Source organism: Schistocerca cancellata, chromosome 7, assembly GCF_023864275.1.
Source record: "Schistocerca cancellata isolate TAMUIC-IGC-003103 chromosome 7, iqSchCanc2.1, whole genome shotgun sequence".
Lineage (NCBI taxonomy): Eukaryota > Metazoa > Arthropoda > Insecta > Orthoptera > Acrididae > Schistocerca > Schistocerca cancellata.
The window spans coordinates 330,554,690-330,577,345 of record NC_064632.1 but is presented as its reverse complement, the minus strand read 5'-3'; the positions used below and the strand labels follow the sequence as shown (position 1 = coordinate 330,577,345).

At 42.5% G+C, this 22,656-nt stretch overlaps 1 protein-coding gene across 1 annotated transcript in view; it reads right to left on the bottom strand.

Moving 5' to 3' along the window:
- Nucleotides 1-22,656, bottom strand: part of LOC126092004 (sodium-coupled monocarboxylate transporter 1-like) — a 191,880-nt gene that overhangs the window by 58,560 nt on the left and 110,664 nt on the right. Inside the window, exons 8-10 of the mRNA XM_049907380.1 lie at nucleotides 18,417-18,557; nucleotides 14,335-14,443; nucleotides 272-381 (exon numbers count right to left, since the gene is read on the bottom strand). Coding sequence (XP_049763337.1) covers nucleotides 272-381; nucleotides 14,335-14,443; nucleotides 18,417-18,557 — 360 coding nt within the window. The remainder of the gene's footprint in view (nucleotides 1-271; nucleotides 382-14,334; nucleotides 14,444-18,416; nucleotides 18,558-22,656) is intronic.

Genomic DNA, 22,656 nt, shown 5'->3' with positions numbered 1-22,656 from the left:
TTAATGTCTTTTTCAGTGTGGCTTAGGCAGGCGCAAAACCTTCAAGGCAGCCTTGAAATTCAAGACAGAAGACACACCAAAATTTTTCAAGCCCAGACCAGTAGAATTTGCCATGATTATCACTTTTGTATTCAGTTTTTATCTTCAAATACGATAGAATGTGATTACACATACTTACTGCTATGTGATCTAGGTTCGTAAACATGTTTCAAAATTGCAACTAACGAGAACTCTAACAAAAATAAACAAAGAATTAAACAGTTTGGCGTACCTGAGAGCGGCGCTGAAGATGCCGGCCACGAAGAGCCCCGTCAGTCCAGGGAGGCCGCTGAGCGAGTCCACCACCAGCAGCGGCAGCATCTGGTCCTTGGCCCGCGCCACCTGTGCCACACCAAGTCAACAGTTTTTATGTAATCGCAGTAACTTCTCACAATAACCGACTAAAGTGTTTATGGATTCCTGTGTACTTTAGCCTATCCACTTACGTCCTATAAGTAATCAGCCTACAAAACCTAAGTGGGATTCTCATGTTATAACGGACTTTAGAAATTCACATGATCACAGATACGTAATGCGCCACTTAAACGGTCAGTGGTATATCTGATGCACAATAATATTGAACGTGTAGGGAGGAAGTTAAGAGGTTGCGCAATAGTATTGCGAACATCAAAAACGTTGGAAATATATTGCGCTACCTGGAAATATTGTGTCGTCTGTCATCACTGTTAACAATATCCTTGACAGTCTCTCACGTGCTGTAGAGACAAAGGAAAGTAGATTAGATAACGTTTGTTACTGTTGCGTGGAGCCAGCCGGAGTGGCCGAGCGGTTCTAGGCGCTACAGTCTGGAATCGTGCGACCGCTACGCTCGCAGGTTCGAATCCTGCCTCGGGTATGGATGTGTGTGATGCCCTTAGGTTAGTTAGGTTTAAGTAGTTCTAAGTTCTAGGGGACTGATGACCTCAGAAGTTAAGTCCCATAGTGCTCAGAGCCATTTGAACCATTTGTCGAATGGAACATGAGTTCAAAACAAGACGAAAAAGCATTGTTATTAGAGTGCATCAAAATTATAAATCATTGCTGTCGAGTATTAACTGAGTGAAAGCTTGTTATTCTTGGGAATAATCTAATACTGATAACAAGAAATGATAGTAAGGAATATATATATATATATATATATATATATATATATATATAAAGTTAAAATACCCAGACTAGTGAACAGGGGTCGACAGAGGTTCGTGAACTTACACCACTTATTCCCTGAACCACCCATTTCTGAGCCATAAATATCCTTTTACACTACTGGCCATTAAAATTACTACACCACGAAGATGACGGGCTACAGACGCGACATTTCACCGACAGAAAGAAGATGCTGTGATATGCAAAGGATTAGCTTTTCAGAGCATTCACACAAGGTTGGAGCCGGTGGCGACACCTACAACGTGCTGACATGAGGAAAGTTTCCAACCGATTTCTGATACACAAACAGCAGTTGACCGGCGTTGCCTGGTGAAACGGTGTTGTGATGCATCGTGTAAGGAGGAGAAATGCGTACCATCACGTTTCCGACTTTGATAAAGGTCGGATTGTAGCCTATCGCGATTGCGGTTTATCGTATTGCGACACTGCTGCTCGCGTTGGTCGCGATCCAATGACTGTTAGCAGAATATGTAATCGGTGGGTTCAGGAGGGTAATACGGAACGCCGTGCTGGATACCAACGGCCTCGTATCAGTAGCAGTCGAGATGACAGGCATCATATCCGCATGGCTGTAACGGATCGTGCAGCCACGTCTCGATCAATGAGTCAACAGATGGGGACGTTTGCAAGACAACAACCATCTGCACGAACAGTTCGACGACGTTTGCAGCAGCATGGACCATCAGCTCGGAGACCGTGGCTGCAGTTACCCTTGACGCTGCATCAAAGACAGGAGCGCCTGCGATGGTGTACTCAACAACGAACCTGGGTGCACGAATGGCAAAAAGTCATTTTTTCGGATGAATCCAGGGCCTGTTTATAGCATCATGATGGTCGCATTCGTGTCTGGCGACATCACGGTGAACGCACATTGGAAGCGTGTATTCGTCATCGCTATACTGGTGTATCACCCGGCATGATGGTATGGGGAGCCATTGGTTACACGTCTCGGTCACCCCTTGTTCGCATTGACGGCGCTTTGAACAGTGGACGTTACATTTCAGATGTGTGACGACCCGTGGCTCTACCCTTCATTCGATCCCTGCGAAACCCTACATCTCAGCAGGTTAATGCACGACCGCATGTTGAAGGTATTGTACGGGCCTTTCTGGCTACAGAAAATGTTCGACTGCTGCCCTGGTCAGCACATTCTCCAGATATCTCACCAAGTGAAAGCGTCTGGTCAATGGTGGCCGAGCAGCTGGCTCGTCACAATACGCCAGTCACTACTCTTGATGAACTGTGGTATCGTGTTGAAGCTGCATGGGCAGCTGTACCTGTACACGCCATCCGTTTGACTCAATGCCCAGGCGTATCAAGGCCGTTATTACGGCCAGAGGTGATTGTTCTGGGTACTGATTTCTCAGGATCTATGCACCCAAATTGCGTGAAAATGTAATCACATGTCAGTTCTAGTTAAATATATTTGTCCAATGAAAACCCGTTTATCATCTGCATTTCTTCTTGGTGTAGCAATTTTAATGGGCAGTAGTGTACATTGCGCTACTTGGAAATATTGCGTCGTCTGTCGTCACTGTTAACACTATCCTTGACAGTCTCTCGCGTGTTGTAGAGACCAAGGAAAGTAGATTAGATTACGTTTGTTACTGTTGTGTGGAAAATCAGTGCAAAACAAGACCAAATAGCATTGTTATTACATCGAAATTAGAAATCATTGCCAATTTTGTGGGATGTTACGGCAGACGAGTACAAAAGCAGAGGTGTTAAGAATGACATCGTATGACTTTTGCTCATAAAATATACGGAATAGCTATGAAGTAAGATGTTTTTTTAAAAAAATGAGTTACAGCGAACTTACGTACAGATGTTTATCTCTGTGGATATTACTTACTTAGTGCGCGTATTATTCCATAACAGTTTCCATAACGTTTCAAACACTTTATAGTCAAATAATGTAAGGTGAAATAGATTATAAATTCTAAGTCGTCGAAAGAATTGCCAGTAGCAAGATATCGCAGCGTCATAGATACGCGCTGACTTGATGGAACTGCGTTTGTCATTTTAATATTTCTATTAATGATGGGAACATTGGCGTCTGCGGGTACTAATTCGGGAAGGGTGGAGGGGGGGGGGGAGGGACGAGTGACTATGTATGGGAACAGTCAATGTATGCGGAGAACCATTTCCAGTAATGTATCAAATGTTGGACCATGAACACACAGAAAGTTATGACAACCTTTTCGTTTTCGTCCAGCCACAGTATTATCCTAACAAGAGTTTGTGAGTGATCTTTCATGATCCTTGAACCAATTTATCAAATCAAATGGTTCAAATGGCTCTATACACTATTGGACTTAACATCTTTTTCTTTTTTTCCCTTTATGTTCGATGTTGTTCCTTGCGTTTGGTCTGAGCGGATGTCGCAAGACATTCGTTCAAGTTGATAGCTGATTCCTTTTACTCAGGTTTTTTTAAATTTTTTTTTTTATACAGAGGGCGAGCAACCTTCTGACTAATCCATCTGAGGTACTGAGAGCACAGAGGATAGTGCGACTGCCGGGGCTATCTCGCGCACGCCTCCCGCGAGCGAGACCCACATTATCACCTTATATGTCCACACACTACATTCGTAGTGTCCCTATCCAACACACTCATTACTCGTGGAAGACATTCTTACAAAGTCCCGTAAGAGTTTGGGTAGTATGTGCGCATCCGCACAAGAGAGGAAGGTCATGGCCGGTGTTGCAAGAACTATATACTTATAGGGACGGGATGGGTAGAGCGTCAGCCATGTAAGCAGGAGATCCCGGGTTCGAGTCCCGGTCGGGGCACACATTTTCACCTGGCCTCGTTGATATATATCAACGCCCGTCATCAGCTGAAGGTATTAATATATAATTCTAACCACAGACTTTTCCGATGAAGGAATGTATGTTTTAGCACCATCAATATCTGGCAAAATAAGAAATGCTATGGGTTTTGGAACAACCTAAGCGAAAACATCACATGTTTTGTTTGTACCAAGGATGTGCTTTTTCATAAGCTACTGACCTTACCTTTCCTCAGTTCCTCACTTAGTAAATTTCATAAGCCACTATTTCAGAATTCTCTCGCAATTGCGTCTACACATGTTAATGAGATGACTGTGTAATCTCCTCTGTGTTTCGGCAAAAGGAGCAAAGTGCAGTATGGCAGCTACAGAGATATGTGAGTTTTATTCAAAATTGGTCACTCATGAAGCTTCTCTGAAAGTTACAAACTGTTAACAAGCTAAGCGAAAATAATTCGCTGTATTTTCAGCTGAATTCTTTGTAAATACTAACCAGGGCACAGGTAACAGCAGATCCTACTGCATTGTCACCATGCAAGTGTGGGTGTGGAGAGCTCCACTTAATATTTCCAAAACGATTTGAGTGTAGGCTTCAGTTAAGAAGGGACTTCATTCCAGCTCTTGGCTCTTCCTCTACACTGCCTGTCTGCAACCCCACCACCACTGCTCTCCTCACACTTTCCGTGCCCACTGTGTGTCTACCGGCCACGTTATTCTGCGCAGATTATATCACCAATCGACAGCTGATCCCCACCTTCTCTCCCATCACAACACCCCTTTAAATTGTGCCCTCTGTAGCGCTGCCGGGCCGAAAGCCCATTTGCTTTTATATAATGTGTGCCATCACCATTTGTGGTCTTTGTTCTAATTTGTAACGAGTTTCTTAAACTTATAGAGAGCACCTTTTGTGCAACATACGTTTAAATTCATAGAGTTTATATGAACATAATTTCTTTAACTGGTTTTCTTTACCATTGTATTCCCCCATTTCAGAATTTAGTCATATTTTATACATGAATACTTACATGCCTTAATAGTAAAACTGCCAAATATCACCTCCTAACTCTCACACTTTTGATAAATTCAGGTTTGAGGCTCCATGCATTAGTCAGGCACCAGTTTCCCTGTTTCCAGAGACCTATGACTCAGTAATGAGTTCACCTACAGATGTGAATTTTTTATGCGTCTAGTACAGGCTGTTCCAGCTCGTCGGCTTCGTTGTGAGCCGCGGAGCGCTCCCTGCTCCAGGGAGCCGTGTCGCTCGCTGTGACCATTCAAGTGGGCCCGCACGCCGGCAGGTGGCACGGCAGGCTGAGGCAGGCGGCAAGGCAAGCGTTTTGATGTGCCAGTTGCGTCTTACAAGATCGACAACCTCATACTTTTAGCTCCTAAGACGTGGTGACATGCTACACCAGGAAATGCGATGTTCAGGAAATAAATAAGAAACAACTGTTTTATAAGAAATTGCATACTAAATTTATTGGGCCTTTGTAGCTTGACTTTTCTTTTCATTACAAGATCGAAAATATCAGGCGTCAAAGTGTTCACAGCGGTAATGCGGAGGATGGCCTTCATTGTTGCATCCTGAAGAAACGATCGTTCCTTACTTTTTACTCTTTTCATTGCTGAGAAAAGCTGCTCACAACAATACGTAGATCCAAACATGCCCATGATCTGAGCAACATTGTTGTGAAGCTTGGGAAATGTTTTTTGCTGTAATGAACGATACCATCATGACAAATCCAACGTGTTGTAGCACCTGTCTTTCAACAAAGTTGAATTTTGCTAATCAATAATCTCCAAATGAAGGATGATGACAAGTCATCGGGGGAAACTGAGAAAGGAATGCTGAACACCTTAAGTTCCATTTCAAAACTAGTGAGGTCTCGGAATCGTGTTTCAAACGACGTGATGAGCTGCTTTAACTTTGCTTGGTAATCGCCGAAAGTAGTACCTTCAGGTAGTTTTAAAGAAGCAAGACGATTGAAGAACGTTAAATGTCCATTATTCATATGCCTCTCAAATAAACGTAACTTTTGCATGAACGCTTTGATCTGGTCGTGCATGTCAACTATTAGCTGCCCTTTGCCCTGCAATGACAGATTTACATTATTTAGATGCATAGTTATGTCAGCTAGGAACGCCAGCTCTGATATCCATTTTATATCTTTCAGAAAACGCATTTCTTCCCCTTTCATTTCGAGAAAAAGGGTTATTCCCTCACGAATGGCAAAGAAAACGTCAAGAAATTTTCCCCGACTCAGCCAACGAACTGTACTGTGGTAAGGTATATCCCCATACTCCGCTTCCATATCTTTCAGGAATCCTTTGAATTGGCGATGATTCATACCGTGACGCCGCACAAAATTCACACACTTCACGACATCTTTCATTACGCCACCTAGCTCTATTGTTTCAGCGCACAGTGCCTCTTGGTGAATAAAACAATGAAGAGTCAAAATGTCTTTCCCGAATTCGTCCCTGAGTTTATTTTTCAAACAAGAAGCATAACCTTGGTGACACCCGATCGTTTGTGGTGCACCGTCTGTCGCTACAGAATGGAGCTTATCCCACGGCAAATTCATATTGTCCACTGATTCACAAACAGCTTCAAAAATGTCACGTCCTGTTGCGGTGTAATCGAGTGGTACCACATCCAAGAGTTCTTCAGGTACTTGCAGCTCCACGCAAAAAAACTGCAAGCTGAGCACAGTCCGATATGTCGGTGCTTTCGTCAAGCACTAGCGAAAATGCAACAAAGCTCTCCGCCTTTTTCCTGAGCTGTGTCTCTAAATCCGCTGCCATGTCTAGGATTCGTCGAGACATTGTTTGCTTCGACAGGCAAACCCCTTCAATTGCCTGCACCTCCCTTGGAAACAAACATTCTGCAACGGCTACCATGCACGATTTTACGAGTGGTCCCACCGAAAACGGCTTGCCACTCGTCGCAATGATGTGAGCCACCCTGCAGCTTGCTCGAATTGCAGACTCAGTAGTGTTTTCTCCGCTCTCATTCACCTGAAAATTATAAACGCATTACAGATCACGAACTATGTTGCATGTTTTGATACCCTCCGTATTACGAAACCGTTTTTAAACTTAACGTCTCCTGGTATGTCGTTCTTAAGCCTGGCCACCAGTTCCCTGCGTGCAACGCCTTCTACCTGATCGTAGTGCGCTGCGTGAAGACGTGTATAATGTCGTTGTATATTGTACCTCTTCGCAGAATTAATTACTTTATGACATACAAGACACTGCGGACGACCATCCCTCTCAATGAATAGAAAGGTATCCTCCAATAGAGGTACAGGGCTCCCGCGGCTAGTCATAGCTGTCATTGAACACGGATTATTGCGTCAGTTGCGGCTGCATGCGGCCAGGGGGCAGTGAGTTCGCTTTCCCCCTCCACGCGGGCTCCGAGCTGCTGCCGTGAGCGCTCCGGAGTGCTCCGGCTCCCTGGAGCTCGGTTGGAACAGCCTGGTCTAGTACGTAGGCCATTACGCTGACATAATTTATAAAAAGTAGGCTTCACCATTCATATCTTTTATGACAAAAGTTGAAATAACACAGTTTTTTTTTATATGTCATAACTTTGAACCAGGATACACTAGAGAACTCATCTTGTGCACTGACACTATTCAGTTCGAATATTAAGTACAAATAAGAAGAAAAAGAATTTGTCATTGCAATTAGTAGTTCTTATCTTCACTAAAAGATGACTTCAACGCAAAAGATCGACAAATTTGACGAATTTCGAAGTCCTGGGTGTTGGTGGAGGGTATGTAGACATTTGAATCTCAACTTGATTTTTTGCTGAAATGTTTATATATCTGGTAGCAATTTTAGGTACAATGATGAATAACCTAACTATCTTTATTCATAGACAAAGAACAGATTCAAAATACCACTTGCATACGTAATCCACATTCAACACTACACAGCATTGGTAAACAAACATCATGTATATTCCTTAAAAAACTGTTACTAAAATATTTGTGGTTGACCTGTAGATCAGAAATGCAATCAGGTGAGAGCTGAAAACAGTTAGCAATCAATTTTATCGATATACACTCAGGCGCCAAGGAAACTGGTATAGGCATGCGTATTCAAATACAATGTAAACAGGCAGAATACGGCGCTGCGGTCGGCAACCCCTATGTAAGACAAGTGTCTGGCTCAGTTGTTAGATCGGTTACTACTGCTACAATGGCAGTTTATCAAGAGTTAACTGAGTTTGAACTTGGTGTTCTAGTCGGTGCACGAGCAATGGGACACAACATCTGCGAGGTATCGATGAAGTGGGGATTTTCCCATTCGACTATTTCACGCGTGTACCGTGAATACCAGGAATCCGGTAAAACATCAAATCTCCGACATCGCTGCGCCCGGAAAAAGATCCTTCGTGTTAGGAAGAAAAACCCATGTTTTCGCTGTTGTAAATAACAAGAAGATTCACATACAGAAACGACTTATTTTAGTTAATCTGAAAGAGTCATGCACAACGAGATCCATGGCGTTATTATGTTCCATGTTTCTTTGCAGGAGGTTAAATCGTGTGAAGGTTTCTTGAAACACAGTTACATATACAATGAAGACAGTTCAAATCATGCATTCCTAGTCATTGCTGCTAATACCTTTCTAATGATCAGCGTTCCAAGATATGCAAATGGGGGCGCTGTTGTTGTGGAATCTCATGAAAATGATTTGTGAGAACAGCAGCAAGTCAGGCAAAATGTGGCTTTCAAATATGGCGAAATCTGGTACATAGGACACATTTCCCAGGCGTCACATGAATTTAAAGATGTTGAGGTTAACTGTATGGCTATTGATAAATAACAGTTCCTTTCAGGAAATTCGCTGTTTGTGACCTTTTCACCAATATTATACATATCTCCTATAATAACAAAGACGCAATGTACGGTCCTGTAAACGTGATAATAAGTGCTGTGAAAAAATCATATCTCTTGCTCTTAAGTGAACTGCTTTCGTTTTTGCATCAAGGAAAACAAAGTTATATGCAAGGTGGAAGAGTTTTAAAAGTACAATTTCCTTCTTCATACTTGAATTTATTTATGAGACCGTTCTTTGAAGAATTTTTTTAGCTGTACATAGTGGTACATAATTAAAAAGCTACTAATGTCTCTGATTATAATTTGCATCTCATCTTATGTTTTGTTGAAGTATCTTTTAATTTACGGTAACAGAATATGGATATATCACCTCATTTGTGCACACAAGCTGTCTCTTTCAATTTTTTACATTGAAAAGCTAATTGACAGTGAAATACAACATATATATTGAGAAAAATGATTGTTAACTTTTCAGTTCTCACATGTTTACATTTCTGACTTATATGTTAACCACAAGTATTTTTGGAACTGTTTTTCAAGGAATATACACGGTTTGCATTTAACAGTGCCCTGTAGTGTTGAATGTGGATGACATGCGTAGGTGGTGTTTTCTTTCTACTCTAATGAATAAAGATAGTTGGGATATTCATCTTTGCACGTCACACTGCTACCAGATGTATAAACATTTCAACTGTGTACGTATCTCGTCCTCCCTCCATCCCTACGCCCCCAACCCAAGACTTTCAAATTTGTTAAATTTGACTTTTTTTGCTATGGAATCATCTTCATGTGAAGGTAAGAATGCAATGCTAAATCCTTTTCATTGTTATTTGTACTTAATACCAGTACTGAAGAGTTACAGTACACAAGATGAGATCTCTATTGTTCCCTGTGTAAAAAAAAATCACCAATTTAAAGCACAACATGGAAAAAGTGTCTTTCAACATTTTTCACAAAAAATCTGAATGATATATTCTATATGTTATACATTATACCAACTAGTGGCCTACTTGCTAGAATTGTAAACAAATTTAGGTCTCATTACTGCTCATTACTGAGCAGCACGTCTCCGAAAATGGGGAGATTGCTGCCTAACTAATGACTGGATACACACCCTTGAGTTTTCAAACCTGAATTGGTCAAAAGTGGTCAGAGATAGTACTGTGCTATTTGACAGTTCTACTATTTAAACATGTAGGTGTTCATGAACCAAATAATACCAAAATCTGAAACTGTCATCTTAAGATTCACCATTGATTTTGTACGGAATGACCCTGCATCATTTTTCGTCAAATATAGTTTAATGAAGTTCAGCAGGTGCGCAGTGCAAGTTTCAGTTACGTGTTCCTGACATTGTTAGCCTTGGGGTGATGTGAAAAATATGAAAACTGAAGAAAACGTCATAAGCTGAGAACGCTAAAAAAAAGCATTTTGCTGGGTGACCGGTTTCGACAGAGCTAAAATATCATCATTGGATCTTATGATTTAAAATTTTGTGCAACATATTGTCCGTCGGTGTTGCAAGAGGTCCACATCGGATATGTACTTCTTACTACCATGAAGATCACTAAACATCGACATTCACATATAAAATAGTCATCTAATAAAAGCTCGTTTAGCGATCTCCACGCAGTTATCGTTTCAGTCGTTGTTAAATAACTCCGGCGCAGCTTCTTAAGTAGCAGAACGTGTGTGAATTTCTTCTTCTGCATTAATAATGCCTTTGCCCACAACTTTCCCTCGTCTTGTTAGCTCTAGAACAGCCAAGGTAACTCGCTGTTCTTGTGTTTGTGTAATGCCAAGTGGATTCTCGTAGAACGTTACGTTACGTTATACCAATCACAACTAGCAGTGGGAACAGGACGGCGCTGTAGTCGCTGAGTACAATCGATCGGGACGTGTGTAGGCTGGTATGAAATTAATCGGTTGGTCGGTCGGCCGATAAATTGATGCGTGTATAGGCCGGTCCGTTAATGCCGCATACACACCGACCGCGATGCGCTTGGACTTCCAACCGCGCCGCTGTGCGCAACAATTTACGGTGTCGGTACGTCAAAGGAAATGGTTCATTCGTGTGCGGCTCTGTTTGGACAGCATTTCTCGTTTTCCATTATTATTCAAGTGGTCGGTGTACACCGCAAGTTTGCTGCGCAGCTACGAACACTCTTGTTCTTTCTCCGTAGTTCTGCTCCGCTCAGTGCAATTTTGCGCTTCTCTGCTTCGTGCTTTCTTGCGCGACGCCGTGCGGAACGTCGGCTGTGGAAGCGGCTTTAGACTGCGAGAAAATTTTAAACTGACAGATGCGTGTTGGCAGGCTTTTGTTTAGATCCCATAAATCATCTAAGTAAAGGACTCCAGAGCTTTTGTGAGACATTTCTTACTTGTATTTATTAATATCAGTAATTGTTTCAGTCCAAGTGAGTGCATTATTCAGTGGATTCTGGGAACAATAAAAATTTTACCTTTTTTGTTATTCCAAGGTTATACGAGGGGCGTTCATTGAGCAATACAACACATTTTTTTCGATCAGTTCCAGTTCGAAAATTGCGGAATTTTTTGTGAGACATCCGGCTTCAGTCCCTGTAGTTTCACGAGCTTCCGATAGGTTGCGGCGCTATACGTAGGCTTCAAAATAGCGTCTGTAACGGAGGTGTGCTCCAAACAGAGCATCGCAGATATTCTTAGGTGCTTTCAGAATGTCTTCTTAGACCCCATCCTGTCCGATCTCCAGCGTGCCAGTCGCCCGCACACAGCTGTGACTCCTGTAACGCTGGAACGTGCGGACACTCTCATTCTAGGTGATCGACGAATCAGGATCAAACACCACACTGCACAACAGGACATCTCTGTTAGTAGTGCTGCCTCATCCACTCTTGGCCGGCATTTGGGATATTCAAAGGTGTTTGCCTGAAGGCATCTCGCTCCTTTTGACTTCCATTTGTTCGACCTAAAGAAGGAAGCACTCTGTGGAAGGAGAACATGGATAACAGGGACGTTATTGATGCAGCAGGACGTTGGCTCCAACGTCGGCCAATAGAGTTGTGTCATGCTGACAAACAGGCCCTGCCAGTAAGGTGGCGTAAGGCTGTTGCATTGAATGGGTGTTGTTTAAAATTAGGATTTTATAGCCAAAATAGTGGGGAATAATGAGGTGTATTGGAATACCAAATGAAACCAACAAGCTTTCAGAAAAAAAATGCGTTGTATTACTTACTGAAAGCCCCTTGTATATTAGAGATATTTCACTTGAAACATGTCTGAGCCGTGCTGCGGTTCGGGTTGGTGCCGTTTGTAGGTCTCCGCCCTCTTTTGGAGGCCGGTCCGTATCCTTTAGTTGGCATGGTTGCGGTTGTTTGTCTTCTTCTCCTCTTGACTGTCGCCACTCGTTTCACAAGCGTTGCCTGTCCGCTAGTGGCAGCAGCGGCGGTTATCGATATGTAGTAACTGTTGCCCTATCTTTGGGGCGACGTCGTTGTTTTTCCGTGTCGTGCCAGTTCGGTTGGGGACTCAGGAGGAGACAGGTCCGCGCAGTGCGAGGACACGCCAGGACCGCTGGCGTCGCGCATGGACTGCTGGATGGAAGGGCTGTGGTCACGAGGGTGCACGACCTCACAGTAAACCAAGTCCTACAGGCTTTAGGATGAGTGCATTTCAATTCAAGTAGAGAATCCTCCACCATTGTGACGTCTCGCGATTCTCCAGTGACTTCGGTTCGTGTTGCTGCTCATAGTGTCGCCGAGGCGAAGAGTAGCGAGAGGAGTGCTTAGGGAAAGTGCATCTGATAAGCTTTCCTCGCCTTTTGATTACTATTTACTGCGTTCAGCTTGTTACAATTTGTTAAGTTCAGGCAGCGGTATACTTTCCTGCCTGGTGGCCGCCAGCGCCCCATTTTCCTGCCCTGGGGGTTAATGTATGTAGTGGCAATGTATGTTTCCTCGCCTTGCCACTGCTTTCTTGATTCTAGGCCATTTGTGATTCTTTTACTCTGGTGGTAGTGAATCCTTTCTCGTTCGGGCGCGCTAAGCACAGTATTCTAGGGGCGTCGTGCAGTCCGCTGCTTCCGGCTTTGGCATGTTGTTCCATTCTTGCATTTGGTTTATTGGACGTCAGGCAGCTTTAGCAAGATTGTCATTAGTCATTCGTTAGACTGCCACTAGTGTGAGTTACCATCGTGTGAAGTGAAAGCAACTCTTGGCTGCCTATCTCATTTTCTCGCGAAAGTGTTTGTTGCGGGACCTTTTAGAGGTCGTTTCCTGGAGCACCGTCTGTGACTGGTCCTTGTGTTTTATTATTGTATTATTTATTACCATACCTCGTAATAACTACATTGAACGTTATGTATGTCTAGTTAACAGTTACAGTCACCTTCTGGAATAAATTAAGCAGTGTAAGAGTTATGTTACAAGGTTATCATGATCTTATTACACCCGTTTGGTGGTCAGTTGCTTGTTTCTTTTAATTAACCTTTGCCTGTATTTCTGTTGAACTGCAGGTATCAAAAATTTTTATATTATTACCGTTACCGGCGTGTAAGGTCTTCAGCCGTGATTGTGGTCATTTGCTTAGAAAAAAATAATTCGATACTTGTATTTTAGCAATAAGCCTTAAAACCTTATTTACTGCTATTCCTGGCATCTGATACCTTATGCTGTGTTTGTGGCCACTAACTTTTTAATTGCAGTGCCGGCCTGAGTGGCCGAGCGGTTCTAGGCGCTACAGTCTGGAACCGCGCTACCACTACGGTCGTAGGTTCAAATCCTGCCTCGGGCATGGATGGGTGTGATGTCCTTAGGTTAGTTAAGTTTAAGTACTTCTAAGTTCTAGGGGACTGATGACCTCAGACTTTAAGTCCCATAGTGCTCAGAGCCATTTTTGTAATTGCAGTGAGTTCTTAAACATTCTTAATTTATTGCCATTCTTGATTCTTGTTGTGTAAAGCCTTCAGCCATAATCACAGTGGCTTGTTTTTTCAAAAAATATTATCTGTATCTTTTTCTTTGGTAATTTGCTAAACTGTAACGCACTGAAAACACTATTATTTACACAGCTGTTTATTCCTTCATTAATAATGTGTCCTATTTTCTCATTTATTGTTGAGTCTGGAATTACTGTTTTAAAAATAAATGTGTGTAATTGTAAAAGGCAACCAATAGTAACTGATTACGGCCCCGTCCACAATCGTAACAGAATCCTGCCTTCCATTGACTAACAGGTTTCAATGGCAGGTTTAATTCACTTATCACATAGCTTGGTAAATTCTGCTAAAACGTGAAACATGAGCTATTTTTGTCAGTAAAGTTTTCTCATAGAAGTAATACTGGGAGGGTTGCTGTTGCTTTACAGGAGCTACTCAGTTACAGGAAAGTGTCAGTTTACAAAACGTTAGGTTTACTATTTACACTTTCTGTCTCTACACATGACCCGCTCATGAGCCCAAGGCAACTACTGGTACAGGTGACAAAGCAAGACACAGAATCTGGCAAATACCTTGGTGGTGAGTGGATCGCAGTCGAAATATTTGGCGAAGATGAGTAGGCCGCTGTAGATGCTCATCAGGACGAGGGATATCGCCCCCACAGTGAAGATGCACACAGCTCTGCACAGAAATTACAAACAGTTGCTAGAGCACACACATGGTGTTTCACAAGATGTGAAGAGCGGGTGGATTACAAATAATACACTTTTTCTTCTCCAATACTCTCACTGACCCTCTACATATCTGTACTACTAAATGGGTAAAACGGTCACCAGGTCCTATTAAAGGTTGTCTGTCTAACGGCTTCCAGGGTCAATCAAATGTTAATTTTCAAAATTTCATATAATTATTGACCGCATTTAAAAATTAAAAAGACTGTCACAACTTACTCATAAAGAGCTATCAGTGCCAAGGCATTTTCCATAACGCGCATTACCAAGGGGGCCCCACCCTAAAAATTGTAAGAAATGAAATTCGTTGTTGTATTATATCAGACGTACTGACGTGTAATCACGGTCCCCAAACTCGTAGTAATAGGAACTAATTTTCAATCACATATACTACCCGCCAGCCTGTGTGGCCGAGCTGTTCTAGGCTCTTCAGTCTGGAACCGCGCGACCGATACGGTCGCAGGTTGGGAATCTTGCCTCGGGCATGTATGTGTGTGATGTCCTTAGCCTAGTCAGGTTTAAGTAGTTCTAACTTCTAGGGAAATGATGACCACAGGTGTTAAGACCCATAGTGCTCAGAGCCATTTGAACCTCATATACTACCGACTTTATAACCACCACAAAAATATATAAAACGCAGATTTGGTTCATTGTTTTTGACTTTAGCTCTCAACATACTTTTTGAAGAGATACTGACGTGTAAGTAAGGCCCTGAACTTGAAAATATTGAATACAGCCTTCACTGGGGAAAGTGACGTCTACTACTGAGATTCAAATTTTTGGGTTAAGTTTAACTGAATATTTAAAGCATGTATGAAATCTGGTAGAAGAACTCTTTAAAAACAATAAATATATCAACTAATTCTCAATAACATGTACTACCCACTTTACAACCAATTTGTAAATTTTGAATATGACCATCATTGGGAAAGTGAGTTCTACTACTGAGACTTACATTTTTGGGTTAAGTTTAACAGAAACATTTAAACATGTATGGAATCTGGTAGAACAATTAATTAAAAAAGGAAATATTTTTAAAAGCTTTTAAAATGTGGAGAAACTGAATATGCTACAATACTTTCAGAAGATGGGCATCAAGTATCCCCCCCCCCCCCCCCCCCTCACCATAACTTGGTATTGCGAGGGATGATCTTACGTGAAAGGTTTACCACAATAATTCAAGTATTAAAGTTAGAAAGTGTATACATGTATTGAGGCAGCTTAACTCACAGCGTGCAAATTACCCAGACTATAGTATATTATAGTTAAAATGCATTTTAACCATAGCTGCTTTTATTTGTACCTTAATGTCTACCGGTTTCGGTCGTGGACCATCTTCACAGGATATCTACCAAAAGCACACGTTTCATGGGCTCTTCATTCACATGTGCTTTAGGCTATTTTCCAATATTTGAAGTCAAACGTCCCGTTTCTGGAAGAGCTCTGTCGCAGTGATAAATAGATTTACTTGTGAGAGGTCCACGTTCTATTCACTCCTTGCTAAACACCTGCCACAGGTTTTAATTCTGTTAACAATAGCACACACTGCGTCTTTCGTTGTGGCGTCTCCATATTGACAGTCAGGAGTATGGCCGCTTGCTGCACAGTAAACTTTAGTGTACATGAACCATACGAGTCAGCGTTGTTCATGAAGTGGTAATCACAATTTAGAGAGTGTCTCTATCGATAGCATATTTACCGAATACCATAAAATGTCGAGTTCTTTCGTTACAAACATTTGATTGTGTGTATGTCTAGCCCGAACACCGTGTACCAACGCTAACAACGCGGCTTCACATTAGTTTGATGTCTGCTGCCGCGCCGGCCGGTGTGGCCGTGCGGTTCTAGGCGCTACAGTCTGGAACCGAGCGACCGCTACGGTCGTAGGTTCGACTCCTGCCTCGGGCATGGATGTGTGTGATATCCTTAGGTTATTTAGGTTTAATTAGTTCTAAGTTCTACGGAACTGATGACCTCAGAAGTTAAGTCGCATAGTGCTCAGAGCCAACCATTTCTGCTGCCGTGCCTACATTATTTGGTCTTCAAACACTGGAACAATATTCTAGAATCGGTCGCAACAACGTATTGCATACGATTTCCCTTACAAACGCACATTTTTGAACTGAATAAACGTGGTTGCCCCACTTCATACTGCTTTTCGTTTATACCCCCAAATAGTTATACGATGGGTTATACTCATCATGTTCACCACTAACGTTCTAGCCATATTCTACCTTGTTCAGTCTCTTTGTTACAGGCATTATCTTATATTTGTCAACATTGAAAGAGAGCTGCCTTTCATTACAGCAAGTAGAAATTTTGTCCAAATCATTCTGCAGTTCCTTTCCATCGTCCGATGACGATATCTTCTTGTACTCCTCAGCATCGCCAACAATTTTATAGCGCAGCTGATTCTGTCTTATAAATCGTCTAAGTAATTTTGACCACACAGGAGGTCCTATTCGCCGCCTAGTAACCTCCTCATCCCCATCCCGGACTTTTTAAAGAATTTAACTCTCATGCATAGAACTGCTTCAAACGTCTGATTATCTTACAAATCAGTTGATGTAGTAATCTAGTTTTTCCACGCATCTCAGTGTTTATGACTTCATATCTCTTGAAATACCTGTTGTACGATGATATGGTTTTGCAGGTACATTCAGTAGTACACCTGCATATTGTTCTGAAAAATTTCTTGAGAATAGATATAGTAACAAAGAAGTACTAAAATAGACGTCACGCCTGATGGTGAAGTTTTACTGCATGAACAGCGAAAATATACTAAGGGATAATGTTTCTTCGTTCTACGAATTTGTGTCGAGTTTCAGAGACAAAAAAAATTCTGGGAGGTTTGTAAATATGTGTAAACTTCGTGGGAAGTGGTAAAGTTGTCTCATTCTCAAATGTTGGGAGAAAGTAGTCTGACTAATCTTTGCGCCGTATGTTACACTCCATCAAGTCATACACACAAAATCTAACTTTAATACTTGTCATGAAGTGTTAACCTTTAACTTAAGATTATACCTCTTAATTAATAGATTATGCCAGAAATTTGTAACTTCAGTCAATATTTATATGAAACTGCCTGTACACAGCCAAGCATTGCTTTGGCTCAGTTTGCTTAAGTGGAGAAGGAAGAAGAGAGAAAGCACACGTTTCTAACAAGTATGAGAATTGGATATACACCCTAATCGCCTTCTCCTCTGCTGCCTCTGTCCATCTCCTCCTCCCTTCTCTTTGTCCATTACCCCTTCCTTCACCCCCTCTCTGTCCATCACTTCCTCCTCCTGTGTCTCCAACTCTGCTTACCCCCTCTTTCTGTCAATCTCCTGTTTTCGCTCCCTATGTTCATTTCCTTCCACCCCTCCGCCCATCTCTTTTTCCCCCTACCCAACCCCCCCCCCCTAACTCTCTCACTGTGAGTCTTGTTTTCTGCCTGTGACAAAAGAGACAAAACCGCACGTTTTTACAGCAGAGCGTTGTCTTTATCGCAGCCGGTTTTGAGTGTATCTTGGTAACAATATTTTCCCTCTGAGCATTACATATACTGTACATTTGTATGTTATATGTACTGAAAGTATATAGCCTATGTCCATCCGAATTTTCATTAGAGTATCGTGTACAAATCTGAAGTAGACTGGTCAGGAACTTTTCGAGACATTTGGTAACAACATTCCCCTATTACATATTACATATTGTATTGTGTATTGTGTGTACTGAAACCAGGGATCTAGAAATGACGGAGTGGCTTCGTCCCACCGTAGCCCTCAGTGGTCCACAACCCCACAACAGGCCACAGTAGTCCACCCACCCCACCGCCGTCCCATACCGAACCCAGGGTTATTGTGCAGTTCGGTCCGCAGATAATGTAATGACTGGGTTCACTTAGTCAAATATTCTGCGAGCCAGTCACACATACTCACATGTTGGCCTTGGTGAGCGTGGGCAGTGCGAGGTAGCGCTGCATCATGATCTGGTGGACGCCCGCTATGAACAGCCAGTGTATGGCGCCTCCCAGCAGCAGGCTGGGTAGCGCCTGGCGCACCGTGGGGTCCAGGTCCAGTCTGTAAGTAAGGTAAACAGACTGCTCTCTGTCGCTGATCTTGCAATAAGAAGAAAACAAATACAAATATAAAAGGATCGGCAAAGGTGGAACTTCACGCCTTCTTCGAGAAAACTGAATTTAATCCAGGCAGTCAGTTACTGAACTATGTGAAAAAAAACGTAAATTACTTGCAAACTACGGCTTTCGGACACTTAATTCGACACGAAAAACGTCGAATAAACATCATTACTACAGGTAGGACGGGAGAGGAAACTGATGGAGTACGTCGAATACCTAGGTGACTGAGCAGGACATAGGTTCCAGGTGCTGCTATAAGATGAAGGGGTTGGCGCAGAAGAAGAATTTGGGCGGGCCGCATCAAACCAGTCGCACGCTGATAACCCCCTCCAAAAAAAAGGTCACTACAGATATTCGGATTTAGGTTATGACATTTTCGATATGCCTGCCATAATTGGCGATAATGTGGCGCACACGAAGAGTGAAATTCTGAAAGTCTCGGAATATCGATGCTGTCGATGACCTCCTGAATGGCTATTTTCTGCTGAGCAATTTTTTGGGGGTTTAGATAATGGGGAAGAAATCACCTTCCAAAACCTTCACGTACCTTTTGGTAGCCGCCGTTCCAACAAGGAATATCGAACCGATTATTCTATGACTGGACATTGCAAACCCCACTGTCACCCATTGACGGTGAGATTTCTCGATGGCAAAATGCAGTGGGAATGCATTTACATCTGTTGGACGAATGCTATGAAAACAAACACTCCAAACCGATGTTTTACGTAAGTCACATGCAACGAAAATCTGTAACGTAACCATCTGTGTGTGGCATGTTTATCATTAAGTATTATTTATATTTTAGGACAATAAAACTGTAAAAAACACTTCACATATCACAAAGAAAGCGTGTAAACCGTCTGAGGACGAATCACAACGATTCGAAACCGGTAACGGTACCCTTTGAATAAAGAAACTGAAAGTAAATTTGTGGCTGGTTGCTGTCCTACCACCATCAACATTTGTCTTCAAACAACAACCACGGTCTCCATCATGTTATCATATGACAAAATTGCACACAGTCCCATACTCTGTGACAGAGCGTAGGGGAACGATGCGGGAGACCCGCACCGCCGTACTAGTTAAGGTCCTAATGGAGACGGTTTGCCATTGCCTTCGTCCAACTGTAATGGGGATGAATGATGACGATGAAGACGACATAACAACACCCAGTCATCCCGCCGGGAATCGAACCCGTGATCCCGTGCTCGGGAAGCGAGAACGCTACCGCGAGACCACGAGCGGCGGACATCTTTATATATAATTGTAGTTAACGTCAGAAATATCCTGCAATTTCGAATAAATTTCATAAATTTGCTAAATCTGCAATTCGTCACCAATATATGTTTCTTCGGACATAGTTAAAAATAAGTACTACATATGGAAATTTGGTTCAGCCCTGGAAGCGAGATCGGATAGCCGAATTGGTTACGGCGATCGCTCAAAAAGCGGTAAACCCGAGTTCGGGTCCCAGTTCAGCACAAACTTTCATATTGCACTAACAGATAAAAACTTCATTCTTAATGCAGCTAACGTCAGAAAGATCAATTGAGAGTTGGGTTGGGTTGTTTGGAGGAAGAGACCAAACATCGAGGTCGTCAGTCTCAGCGGATTAGGGAAGGACGGGGAAGGAAGTCGGCCGTGCCCTTTCAGAGGAACCATCCCAGCATTTGCCTGGAGCAATTTAGGGAACGGGAAACCTACAAAAGGATGGCCGGACGCGGGATTGAACCGTCCTTCTCCCGAATGAGAGTCCAGTGTGCTAACCATTGCGCAACCTCGCTCGGTCGTTCAGTTGAGAGTGAATTCATAAATCTTTTACAGTTTCAGAATAGTCATCAATGCCAGTTTCAGGAGCCATTTTTAAAAATAAATGAAGGAATGTTGACCTGCCGTGGGGCGTACCGACATAGTCGGTGCAGTTGCGATAACGCTGCGTCGTGGATGGTGCCGTGGGTGCCACACGTGCATAGTAAGCAGGAGATCCAGGCTTCGAATCCCGGTCCAGCACACATTTTAGCTGGAGGCCGCTGCTACCGCTTAATGTCCCGCTGCTGCTGATAACCAGTGATCCCCCTTCCATTTACATATAGTGTTTCACAGGTGCGGGATCTGCGTGGTGCCTGTGCTTTCGAAGGAACAGACACCACGCATTCATATAATTTTATATTATAGTTGATTGCCACAATACTGTTTACCTAGTATATACAGTATGCATCATAATATTGTACGTAATCTGGATGGCCAATACTACGTGCTCAGTAACTTTAATTTTCATTACATCTTAATTTTACTCTACTTCGATCCTTCTTATCAAGTATAGGTTAATCAGTTTCATATTAGCCTCATCCGCAACTGTCTTGCTTTCGTTGTATTAGTGCGGATATATGTGGCCATTCGCCATTTGGTAATTTTAAGTGCCGCTGCCGGTTAGATTGCCCAGCTGTTTCGCATCCAGGCCAATGTGATGTAAGCATAACTCTACTTTGTGGTCTACTTGCTGCTATAACAGTTCAGAGGTATTTGTAATTAATCGTTGGTTTTGAAACCTCCTCTTACAAAAATTTATGAATTACTGTGCTGGTAAACCTCTTACGTTATTTGATTTTCAAACAGCTGAGCAGAACTGAACGTACTCAGACATTTCTCTCTTTATTTATTCTGATCAACATTAAACTGACGCCGGCCGGAGTGACCGAGCGCTTCTAGACGCTACAGTCCGGAACCGCACGACCGGTACGGTCGAAGGTTCGAATCCTGCCTCGGGCATGGATGTGTGAGATGTCCTTAGGTTAGTTAGGTTTAAGTAGTTCTAAGTTCTAGGGGACTGATGACCTCGGAAGTTAAGTCCCATAGTGCTCTGAGCCACTAAACTGACACACAATATTTTTAGCGCAACGCAATCTGACTTTCAATAATCCCTACAAAAGAATAGCCCCGACTAACAATAACCTATACCTTTCATGAATCACTTACCTCACAAAAATCTTCGTTACTCGAACTACTGCAAGACAGCGAGCGCCAATACTGCCAGCTAAATAAGATTCTAACTACTGAAGGCACTAACTACTGATAGGCATAGTTAGCAAGTGAAAGATTTTGATAGAGAACGAACAATGTATTTACCTTATTAGTGTTCAAAAGTCATTATATATATATATATATATGTATACATATATATATATATTACTCTCTCTGATGGATTCACGTCCAGATCATCCGCTCTCAAAACTCCGCCATCTCTCTCCCCATATCCACCACTGCCGGCGGCTCACCTCCAACTGCGCAACGCTACGCGCTGTTCACATCCAACTGTCCAACACTACAATAGCAAATATTCCAACAATGCCAATCAGCCACAGATTGCACACAGCATAGTCAGTGATTTTCATAGAGAGCGCTACGTGACGTTACGAACATAAAAACCTAAACAGCCTACTTACAGTTTCCTTTATTGGTTTGTCAGACCACGTTTCCGTTATAGCTGTGGGTTGATTTACGAAATTTTTTCGTCTAGTTTCTGACTGTTCCTTTTACTAACTATGATGGTCGAATTTTCATCCAGACGGTTTTATGTGTATGTGGCTGACATAGACCTTTGGTAGCCGGCGCAGTGAACTTCGTTTGATAGCCTTACGTGAGTGTTGTTTGCGGTTTTAATTAAGCTATTGGTTCACTTGGAACAATGTCTTATAATGCTTGTATGATAGTTATTTAATTAGAATTCGTTTTCCTGATAATGACTAACCGCTGCGGAACGCGTTATTTTCAAACAAAAATAACTTTGCAACCATGACTGTCTTATTTTCAATATAATCATAATACACTACAATACACCATAAAATTCTTACAGTATGATCAGCATTTCTGGCAAGTGGAGGACGTGGTTACAGGTCCCAGCTGAAAATTTGTGCCATACCGAGATACAAACTCGGGTCTCCTTCTCACTAGGCAGATGCTCTGTAAATCAATATCCACTAGCAGCTAAATGTCATTAATTACTTTGCGTCTTGATCCTTACTGGCTCCAGGATCAAACAG